Raw genomic sequence first — 11,693 nt, 5'->3', positions numbered from 1 at the left:
GATGAGCAGCACACGGGCAACGTCTTCAAGTCCGTGAGTAAAAGAGTCTTGTAAAATTCTCCTTTTTTTTTAAACTGCTGTGCCTGTCTGTGCTACTCACTCACTCACTCACTCACTCACTCACTCACTCACTCACTCACTCACTCACTCACTCACTCACTCACTCACTCACTCACTCACTCATGTACTAATCGGTTCACTCACTCACCCATTTATTGTTGTGTACTAGGTTGATCGCTCATTCGTGTAATCATTACGGACATTTAATGCATTTCTTATTCCCTCTCTCTCTCTCTCTCTCTCTCTCTCTCTCTCTCTCTCTCTCTCTCTCTCTCTCTCTCTCTCTCTCTCTCTCTCTCTCATATATATATATATATATATATATATATATATATATATATATATATATATATATATATATATATATATATATAATGTATGTAATCTTTTTTTTCTGTCTCTCCACCCCCACCCACCTTCCCTCCATCCGTTTCTCTTTCATACACATACACGCATTCTAGACACATGTCCTTTTCCGCCCATCCTTCTTCCTACATCTACGACACTTTATCAACACCGTCATCATCATCGCCATCATTATCACCGTCATTATCATTGCCATCATCATCAATCATCATCAGTCATCATCAGTCATCATCAGTCATCATCATCATCATCAATCATCATCATCAATCATCATCATCAATCATCATCATCATCATCATCATCATCAATCATCATCATCAATCATCATCATCAATCATCATCATCATCATCATCATCATCATCATCATCATCATCACCTTCGTCAACATTTATCACGATATTACCCATCTACACGACCCACCTTCGACTGCCACCTGCGCCACCTGTTGGCACCTCATCCACCATGATCTGTGGGGCTATTGACAACTATTTATGATGTATCCTTTTATTTATTTATTTATTTATCTATTTATTTATGTGATTTAGTTTTGTTAAGCCTTTTTCTGGTTTGTCAATTGGCCATCATTTTACTGCCACCAGCATGTGATTGTGTTTGTGTGTACATACCAGACTGCAAGATGGTTTACTTTTGTTCGTGTGGTAATTGTACGGTATGGTAGGTTACGGTTCGAGGATATGGTAGTGGTGGTGGTGATGGTGGCGGTGGTGATGAGGATGATGGTGGTGGTGATGGTGGTGGTGATGGTGGTACTGCTATTAACAACAACACGCTACCCTGCTTTGCTTTTTCGCTTTGAAACACTACAGTCGCCCTACACTTATAAATGTATAAGTGTCTCACCTTCACCTACGTTTTTTTGTAAGTAGTACATTCTTTTCGAAGGTGTTTTCCCAACCTTCCCTCTCGCCACTGTAGTGTAAGTATGCGTAGTGTGACATGTATGAAGGACACCTTAACACACTTTAGTATATGTGGTGTACTAACACTTTATAGTAGGATTCTTGTTACCTCATCACCCCTCCCTACTCTCCAACCCCCCAACCCCCAGCCCATGGTAGGGGTTGAGAGGGGAGGGGTGGGGGGTGGTTATGTGCATGTATATCAACGGAGATCTTGTAAATACCCAACACCGGACAAAATCCTAAGCACAATATAACACACGATTTTCCTCAGTATACCAACGGAGATCTTGTAAATAACCAGCACCGGACAAAACCCTAAGCACAATGTAACACATAATTTTCCTCAGTTTTGGGGAAGTATCCGGTCTATCCACGATGTCGGGATGAGGGTAAGATGGGTGGATGTTTTCCACGATTATCGACGATATTCTTGTGTAGAGGGGAAGACACCGTTATTATTTTTTCTGTAGTTTTTTTTTTTTTTAAGAGAATAATTGGCGACGTTTGAGGAGATCCCATTCGCTCCTCTCCCTCTCCTTCACCCCTTATCCCTCCCTCTCTCCCTCCCTCCCTCCCTCCCTCTCTCCCTCCCCCCTATCCCTCCCTCTCCTCCCTCCCTCCCTCCCTCCCTCCCTCCCTCCCTCCCTCCCTCCGTTTTCTCCTGACTCAAAAGAGGTTAAAGAGGGAGGAGGGGGAAGGGAGAGGGGAGTGGGGAGTGGCTAAGAGGTTGCAGTGGATCCAGCTTCGTGCGCGGGACATGGCGGTTCCACTTGTCTTGTGTAACTCTCCCTTCCACTGCTGAAGGGGTGACCTGGGCCCAGGGGAAGACGAGGGAGGGAGATGAGAGGAGGAGGAGAGAAAAAAAAAGAAAAGCAGAAGAGGAGGATAAGAGAAAAGGAAAAGAGCAGAAGTGAGGAGGAGAGGAAAGAAGAGATCAGATGATAGGGAAGAAAATAAAGGAAGTAAAAGAGAAAGGGAGATGAAGGAAAGAAAGGAGTGAGGAGAGTAGAAGGCGAAAGAGGAAATAGGAGAATAATTATTCTCCTCCTCTCCTCTCAACCATTTGAGATGGAGGGAGGGAGAGGGAGAGGGAGGGAGCGAGAGAGAGGGAGGGGAAAGGGGGCAGGGGGAAGGGTGTTTGTGACGAACCCGTTAAAAATAATATGGAGCAACGTCACCGCCGCCCGCATATCATAGGCTTCCATCTCGTTTATTTTAACCTGGCGAGAACCCTGAAATTTACATGAATGTATTATTGGCTGGTTGAGTGACTGATGGACGAGTTGGGTGGGGTGGGGGGGATGGGGATGGGAGTGAAGGGGGGGAGGGAGGGAGAGGATAGCGTTGAGGTGATTTAAAGAGGTTGTCTCCGCGGGTGTGGCTGGGCAGATGGTGGGGTCTTTGAGAGGGGAAAGGGAGGGAGGGAGGAGTGGAAGTGGAGGGGGAGGGAAGGGAAGGGAGAGAGCGAGGGAGGAGGAGGGTCGAGGGAGGGAAGAGAGGTGGAAGTGAAGGGGGAGGGAAGGGAGAAAGCGAGGGAGGGGGAGGAGGTGGATTTTAAGGTTGAGGGAGGGAGCGAAGGAGAGGAGGAGGAAGGGAAGGGATAGAGGGAAGAAGGAGAGAGGAGGGGAGTAGTCGGAGCCGCCTCCTAGAGGTGGAGAAAAGGAGAGCAAGAATAGAGACGAGAAAGAGAACGAGAGGTAGAGAGGTAGATAGATATATGGGTAAATGCAAAGATAGATGGTGGAAGAATTTGGACCTGAAGAGAAAAGAAAAACAAAAGTAGACGACAGACAGAACGACCCGATAAAAATGAGATGCGGGGTTGTTGACGTTGTCGTGGGGAGGGGAGGGGGGGAGGGGAGGGGGAGTAAGGTTCCAGACAGGGCTATCTGTGGCTCTCATTCATCAAGATTTTGATCAGAGTATCAAAACACCTAAATGTCAATGTGATGTAGATTTTGCCCGCGATTCCACTTGTTGGGAAATTCGTACGTCGGCGGGGGTGTGTGGAGGGGGGGGGGAGGCAGGGGGCGTGCTTATCTGGGAAATTTTGGTTTCGTCCTCCCTCATTCTCTTCTCTTTCTTCTCCTCCTACTTCTCTGTTCTCTTCTTCCCCTCCTCCTCCTCCTCCTCCTCCTGCCCTCCTTCCTATCCTCCCACCTGCCTCCCCACCCCCCGCCGCCGCTCATTTATTAGAATGAATTTCACTCTCGCGTCTCGTTTTCGTACATCGTAAATTCTCGAGAGAACTTCCTGTTACTCGCTTTTAAATGCTCGAAAAAAGGCAGCCAGCGGCGACTCTCTGTCGGAAGCAGCGACTTTCGGTAATGGTAGGGCGGCGTGGGCGTGGGCGGGGGGGGGGGTAGGTAGGGTTAAGAGCGGCGGCGTGGGCGGGGGCGGGGAGGGTTAAGAGCGGCGGTGGTGGGCGGGAGGAGTAAGGTGGCGTGGGCTGTGATTAGGGCGAATGCGTGGGCGGGGGCGAAAGTGGCGGCGGGGGCGAAGGCGGTGAAGGGTTCCAAAGACGCTGTAAAATGCTTAAAGAGCGCAATTAATGGCGCCACAAAACTGGAGCGGCTTTGCGTAAGATGAGGAGCGGCGGCCTCGCGGTAATCGCCCGCGCCATTATCGTCGCCTTGTTCTTCGTCGTTGTCTTCGGAATATTAGGTTCGTTTCTCTTCCGCCGCGTGCGATTCTTAGAGAGGCCAAGGGGAGAAGAGGGTCGAAAGAGGAGGGAGGGAGAGGGAGAGGGAGAGGGAGAGGAAGGGGGAGGGGGGTGGGGCGAAAAACGAGCGCAAGGTGTAAGTAAGGAATGAGAAGAAAGCTGATAAGTTTGATTGATAAAGGAGGGAGGAAGAGGAGGAGGAGGAGGAGGAGGAGGGGGGGAGAGGGTGAGTTGGGACTTTAAGGGGTGAGGGATGGGGCCTCTTTAGTCACGACTCGGAGATATGATCGCAGGTACGACCCCCCCCCCTCTACCCACCTCTAACCCCTTCCCCTCTCTCCCCTTCTCCCTCCCCCTCTTTTTTTCACTGGCCAATGGGTCGGGGTCAGGGTGGGGGTAGAGGTGGGGGGGGGGGTGGCGGTCGGAAATGTGTGTAAAGGCATTTCGAGAAAAAAAAAGAGAAGAATCTGGGGTGATATACCATGTGTTCGGGTCGCAAGTGCGTGCACGGCAGCCCACGGGGAGGCGGGGGAGGAGATGCCCCCGGGGACCTCTGCGTGCACGGGGGGCTTCCCTTGCGTGCGTTTCCGAAGGTGTAAATCGCATAGATCGAAGGCCACTTGAGCGGCGTTGGTGCAGCTGGTTCCTCCCTCCCTCCTCCTCCCCTCTCCCACGGCAGATGGGCGGGGGCGGGCGGGCTAAGCGGGAGGGAGGGTTTAAAAAAATAAGTCCGTGTTAAGAAAGTACTCTCAGGGCTGGGTGGGCAGGGTGGGTAGGAGTAGGTAGGAGTAGGAGTAGGAGTAGGGGAAGGGGGTAGGATTACGTATTGTTAGGTGTAGGGGGTGGGGGATGGGGATGAAGGGGGGGGGGTTAGAGAAAAGGGGCGGCCACACCCCGTGCGCTATGGTGGTGGTTGGGGTGATGTTTTCTCTCCGCTAAGAAGAAAAAAAAAGTAAATATTATTTTGCATATAGAGGGTAAGGGGGTTCGGGGTATTAAATGGGAAGAGGTTATTTAGATTTTGAGAATTGCAGTTTTTTTTTCCATATTAAAGGTATTGATTGCCAATGGAGGGATCGAGAGAGAGACTGTGTGTAGCTTTAGAGAGAGGGAGAAAGAGAAAGGGAGAGAGAGGGAGGAAGAGAAAGGAGGATAGAGGGAGAAAGAGAAAGGGAGAGAGAGGGAGAAAGAGAAAGGGAGGGAGATGGTAAGAGAAAGAGAGGAAGAAATCTAGGGCGTGAGGTAAGCCTCTTGGAGAGAGAACTCCGAGTGTCCTGACATGTCACCTTTTGTGGCACGATGGAGGCCCCCCGCCCTTCTCCCCCCTGACCCAGAGGCGAGAATGGCTTGTGGCGACTCCGGCCCTCAAATGAGCCCCCACGACATCGCCCTGGAGGATGCCGGCGCTGGGCTCGGGGCAAGACAGGCGGAACCCACGGCGGGGCTTTCTCTAGCTGTTGATCTCTTGACCCTCAGCGTCACCGGCCCAGCCCGCGCTCGTAAGGTCGACGCGGTGCCACGTTCGCCAAGGGATTTTCACCTTTACGGACAGTCATGGGAGAGAGAGAGAGAGAGAGAGAGAGAGAAACAAATCAAGGAAAGAGAGAGAGAAAAACAAATCTAGGAAAGAGAGAGAGAGAAACAAATCTAGGAAAGAGAAGTAGGAGGAGAGGGAGAGGGAGGGAAAAGAGAAGAAAAAGGAGTAGGAGAGGCAGATAGAAAATGATGAGAGAGAGAGAGAGAGAGAGAGAGAGAGAGAGAGAGAGAGAGAGAGAGAGAGAGAGAGAGAGAGAGAGAAAGAATACGCAGAAGTGAGAAAAGGAGACGCAGAGGGCGAAGGAATTCGAGGAGCTGAGTCCGGGCGGCACAAGATCCCCCGATAAGGCACGGGAGAGGTCCTTGCTCGCCACTCGAGAGGGAGGGCGTCGAGGGGGAGCTGTTGGGGCGCCGCCTCATCTGTTGCTGCCTCGTTGGGGCCTTATCGGAGGAGGAGGAGGAGGAGGAAGGGGGGGAGGAGGAGGAGGAGGAGGAGGAGGGAGAGAAGGAGGAGGAAGAGGGAGAGGAGGAGGAGGAAGAGGGAGAGAAGGAGGAGGAAGAGGGAGAGGAGGAGGAGGAAGAGGGAGAGGAGGAGGAGGAAGAGGGAGAGGAGGAGGAGGAAGAGGGAGAGGAGGAGGAGGAAGAGGGGAGAGGAGGAGGAGGAAAGAGGGAGAGGAGGAGGAGGAAGAGGGAGAGGAGGAGGAGGAAGAGGAGAGGAGGAGGAGGAAGAGGGAGAGGAGGAGGAGGAGAGGGGGGGAGAGAGGAAGAGGAGAGGGGAGAAGAGGAGAGTAGAGAGAGAAGGGGGAAAAGGAGAAGCAGAAGGGGGAAGGGAGAAGAGGAGGAGGCGGGCGGCAAAGGAACCGAGGAAGGAGGGAGAGGCCGCGCAGCGAGAGGGAGGGGCAGGGGAAAGGGGGAGGAGGGGAGGCAAGAGTGTGGGGAGGAGGGGGAAAGAGGAGAGGAGGAAGGGGGGGGGAGGGGAAAGAGAGAAGGAGAGGAGGAGAGGGAAGAGGGGAGAGGAAGAGAGGAGGAGGAGAGGGAGAGAAGGAGGAGGAGAAGAGAAGAGAAGAGAAGAGGATAGGATGCAGGGGGATGAAAAGATGGAGGAGGAAGGGGATGGTGGGGGTGGTTATGATGATGAAGAAGAAGAGAGAAAACATGGAGAGGCAAAGCAAGTCATGTAGTTGTATATAAAAAAAAGTGCCTTCACCCTCCCCCCCTTTCTCCCACTCCCGCTGCCCCTCCCCTGTTTGACTGCCATTAGAAGAAACGATCGTATTAATTAGCGGCGTGTTCCCATTAGCGTAGGGGGGGGGGGTCGGGTTGCGGCAGTGGCGGCGGCGGCGGCGGCGGCGCTGGCGGGGGCGGGGGCGGGGGAGTGGGGGGAGTGGGAGGTTGAGTGCTGACCTGGATTTTTACACAAATGGTCATAATGGCACTTAACGAAGGGTGGGGGTGTGGGCGGTGGGGGGAGGGGTTGGGGAGGTTAATTAGCCATGGGCAATTACCAGGAAGCGAGAGGAAGTTGATGCTGATTCACTCTCTCTCGAGACCGCAGACTTCGACAGACAGACAGGCACAGGGGACAAGAAGCAGACTCCGCCAGGTGAACCAGTCTGTCAAGGGGGCAGGGGGAAGGAGGGCACAGGGGCACGGGGGAGGGGAAGGAGAGGGTCCAGAGGCGTAGGGGGGAAGGGGCCGGGTCGCAGGAGAGGGGAAGGGGAGGGCTCTGGGTGGGGGTCGCGACTCCGGGTGCCACAACCTCATTCCCAGCAAGGCCGAAGCGCCCGACCCGCTCACATTCCTCCGGTGCCATCTGGCCATGTCGCATACCCGACGGGGCTCTTCCCGGGCCATCTGGGAGTGCCTTGGGGCTTTTTCGTGGAACCAGCTGAGCGTGGGCGAGTGCCGTCTTTGAAGAACCGCGCTTCTGGTGTCCCTGAGCGGCGTCGGCGAACCACCTGGAACCGTCTGCGCTCTGCCCGGAATGAACCGCGAGCCTCCCTCTCCTTAGCGAACCGCCGGAACACGTCTCGACATGTCTCGGACTCGCCTGCTGACTCCTTTCGCGCTGTCGTCAGCAATTATCCGTCGCCACCTGTCAGCACGCGGCCAGCTGGCATAAATGGGCATCCGGATGGAGGTTGGGTGGGTGGGTGGGGGGGAGGGTTGGGCGAGTGGCGAGCATGATACCCTAAGACGCCTTGCTACTTTCTTCTCGTGAGGGCGGGGGCGGGAGCGGGGCCGGGGGTGGGGGCGAGGGAGGGGCGGGAAGGGGGGTGAGAGATGGGAGATGGGAGATTGGGATGGGGGGGGGGTTAAGATGGATGTTCCCGGACCCGGTGCTCGACGGATGAAGGAGGATGCTGGGGATGTTTCTCTCTCTCTCTCTCTCTCTCTCTCTCTCTCTCTCTCTCTCTCTCTCTCTCTCTCTCTCTCTTTCCTCCTAAAGTCTGCCTTGCTTTCTCTTCCCTTCTGTTCCTTTTTCGCGTCTCCCCTCTTCTCTCTTCTCTCCTCTCTCCTCTCTCTCCTCTCTTCTCTGATTTGAAGACTCCATCCATCCGTGCATATCTCGTTTTGCAGTAGCGAGTTAAAACTAGCGGTGCTCCAGACCCGAGGCTTATTAAGGCCTCTGTCCCCTTTTTTTTCCCTCTTTCTACCTCTGCATGTCTCTCCCTCACCCTCCCTACCTCTGGCCTTATCCTCTCCCCTTTATCCCCCGCTTCCTATCTCCATCATCTCCCCCCCTCCCCTCCCCTCACCCCTCCCCTCACCACCGGCGGGTCTGCGTTGGCCTCATTATACCTATAATGTATGATGATGCAGCGGGGCCGACGGAGCGTGCCCGTTCAAGAATACGTCGGGGGAGGAACGGCGCTGGAATGCTGTTGGGGTGGGGGTGGGAGGTATGAGGGGAGGGTGAGGGGAAGGGGGTGAGTGGGAAATAGGGATAAGGGTGGGGGGTAGGAGGTGAGGGTGAGAGTAGTTGTTGGGGTGGGAGGTGGGAGGGGTGGGGTTGGGAGGTGGGCAGGGAGGGTGAGGATAAGGGAGTGAGTGGGAAATAGGGATAAGGGTGGGGGTAGGAGGTGAGGGTGAGAGTAGGGGTGGGGGTAGGAGGTGAGGGTGAGGGATAGGTAGGATTCCTTTTTGCTGTTTGTCTATATCATGAGGAAGACGAGGGAGTGTCATTGTTGTTCATGTTTTTTTTTGTCGTTTTATCAATAATCACTTCAGTGTTATTATCTACTTTTTCTTAAATTGAAGGTTTTCTTCAATTGGACACCACCCCTTCCCCGTTCCTTGACTCACGCCCATGACAGCCCATGACAGGATTGCAATTTAAATCCCCTTCGCTCATCATTTTACCACCACCTCCCTCCCCCTCCCTATTTCACCCTCATTTTTCCTTCCCCTTCCCCCCACTTGCCCCCGCCCAGGTGAAAGGTAATGTGTCGTGACCTCTTGGAGATGACCCACTACCTCCCCTCCCATCCCATCCCCTCCCCTCCCCCTCCCCTCCCCTCCCTTCCCCCTTTCCTCTACGTCCATCCCTTCCCTCCCTTAACCATCCTCCTTTCCCCTCCTCCCCTCCCCTCCTTCCACTCCCCTTACCTTCATAATCCCTTGTGACCCCATGACCTCTCTGACTTGTGATGGTTAGATGTGCGATGGCAGTGCAGGTGGAGGAGGGGGGGAGGGGATATGGAGAAGTGGGAGGGGGACGAGGGAGGGAGAAGGGGGCGAAGTGGGAGGGAGAAGAAAAGGGAGGAAATAGAAGAGAGGGCGAGAGAAGAAGGCGATGGGGAGAAGAGGCCTTTGGGAAGAGGAAAGGGGAAGATTGATGGATGGGGAGGAGATGGGGGGGGGTGATGATGATGACAGGGATTGAAAATGGAGGATAAAGGGAAGGAAGATAAATTGAAGAAATTAATGGGTAAGGAAAGGAGGAGGAAAAGGAGGATGTTAACGATGTCGATAATTATGATTACAACGAAGCCTGAGTGGGGGAGGAAGGGGAGGGGAAGGGAGGGGAAAGGGAAGACCAAACAAGTGTTATAAATTACCAGAGATTTAACCACCTCTCGCGAACGAGTAATGAACATAGCCTCATCGCGAATACCTGTACATAACACGCAATCAAGTTTAACCGTATGCATAACAACACCAAACCTAATATAACACAGTACATAAATAACACCGATTGTAACACCGACTCTGATGTAACACACTCAATGATGACACCACACTTAATATAACCATTGACAACACCAAACCCATTATAACACGATGAATGCTAACACGGAACCTTAATACAACACAGTACCTAAAATTACCATAAGCACGTGCGGTAAGCCGTCACGCTAGCACCATACTGCGATCGCATGACGGAAATAACACTTCTAAGAGTATAGTGCCGATGGTGACGGATGATGGTGACGGCCTAAAGACGCAGCTGTAATCTTGCAGAGTGCGGGCATGCAACAAGAATGCAATGGAAGCATTTGCAAAGACCTTTTCGAAAAGTTCCCTCGTTCTTAACTAGTTTTTTTTTTACTTCTAATATGTACATGTGTTTTCTCTTCTAACATTAGCTTGGGTCAATTAACACGCAACTAGTGATTAACCGGTTAACCAGGACGCCTTAACATTTCTGACGAGTGCACCGCTGTGGAGATGAAGGTGTTGTTTGTGTTTTGTTTGTTTGTTTTGTTTTTTTTGTTGTGTTGAAGAGAAATTGAAGAATGATGTTGAATGTTGATTGATAATTCGGTGTGAATGTTTTGGGTGGGGGGGGGGAGGGGTTTGGGCGAGGGGGGATTATCCCCTAAGCGTTTGTACTTTTTTCTGAGGGCGGGGGGCGGAGGGGGGCCCGGGGGTGGGGGCGGAGGGGGGAGAGATGGGAGATTGGGGTTGGGGGGGGGTTAAGATGGATGTTCCCGGACCCGGTGCTCGACGGATGAAGGAGGATGCTGGGGATGTTTCTCTCTCTCTCTCTCTCTCTCTCTCTCTCTCTCTCTCTCTCTCTCTCTCTCTCTCTCTCTCTCTCTCTTTCTCTCTCTCTTTTCTCTTTCCTCCTAAAGTCTGCCTTGCTTTCTCTCTTCCCTTCTGTTCCTTTTTCGTTTCTCCCCTCTTCTCCTTCTCTCTCTTCTCTCTTCTCTGATTTGAAGACTCCATCCATCCGTGCACATCTCGTTTTGCAGTAGCGAGTTAAAACTAGCGGAGCTCCAGACCCGAGGCTTATTAAGGCCTCTGTCCCCTTCCATCTCCCAGATGCTCTCCCAGACTTTTTTTCCTCTTTCTACCTCTGCATGTCTCTCCCTCACCCTCCCTACCTCTGGCCTTATCCTCTCCCCTTTATCCCCCGCATCCTATCTCCATCATCTCCCCCCCCCCTCCCCTCCCCTCACCCCTCCCCTCACCACCGGCGGGTCTGCGTTGGCCTCATTATACCTATAATGTATGATGATGCAGCGGGGCCGACGGAGCGTGCCCGTTGAAGAATACGTCGGGGGAGGAACGGCGCTGGAATGCTGTTGGGGTGGGGGTGGGAGGTATGAGGGGAGGGTGAGGATGAGGGGGTGAGTGGGAAATAGGGATAAGGGTGGGGGTAGGAGGTGAGGGTGAGAGTAGGGGTGGGGGTAGGAGGTGAGGGTGAGAGTAGGGGTGGGGGTAGGAGGTGAGGGTGAGAGTAGGGTGGGGGTAGGAGGTGAGGGTGAGAGTAGGGGTGGGGGTAGGAGGTGAGGGTGAGAGTAGGGGTGGGGGTAGGAGGTGAGGGTGAGGGATAGGTAGGATTCCTTTTTGCTGTTTGTCAATATCATGAGGAAGACGAGGGAGTGTCATTGTTGTTCACGTTTTTTTTTTGTCGTTTTATCAATAATCACTTCAGTGTTATTATCTACTTTTTCTTAAATTGAAGGTTTTCTTCAATTGGACACCACCCCTTCCCCGTTCCTTGACTCACGCCCATGACAGCCCATGACAGGATTGCAATTTAAATCCCCTTCGCTCATCATTTTACCACCACCTCCCTCCCCCTCCCTATTTCACCCTCATTTTTCCTTCCCCTTCCCCCCACTTGCCCCCGCCCAGGTGAAAGGTAATGTGTCGTGACCTCTTGGAGATGACCCACTACCTCCCCTCCCATCCC

The 11,693-nt window shown here is 52.9% G+C and overlaps 1 protein-coding gene across 1 annotated transcript in view; it reads left to right on the top strand.

The window, feature by feature from the left end:
- LOC119595078 (myosin heavy chain, non-muscle-like) overlaps positions 1-11,693 on the top strand; it is a gene marked incomplete at its 5' end in the record, with an annotated part of 102,725 nt that overhangs the window by 60,504 nt on the left and 30,528 nt on the right. Inside the window, 1 exon segment of the mRNA XM_037944223.1 lies at positions 1-33. This exon segment is cut by the window's left edge and continues 3 nt beyond it. Coding sequence (XP_037800151.1) covers positions 1-33 — 33 coding nt within the window.

This window comes from Penaeus monodon, chromosome 35 (assembly GCF_015228065.2).
Source record: "Penaeus monodon isolate SGIC_2016 chromosome 35, NSTDA_Pmon_1, whole genome shotgun sequence".
Taxonomy (NCBI): Eukaryota; Metazoa; Arthropoda; class Malacostraca; order Decapoda; family Penaeidae; genus Penaeus; species Penaeus monodon.
This window is presented reverse-complemented; position numbering and strand designations above follow the sequence as displayed.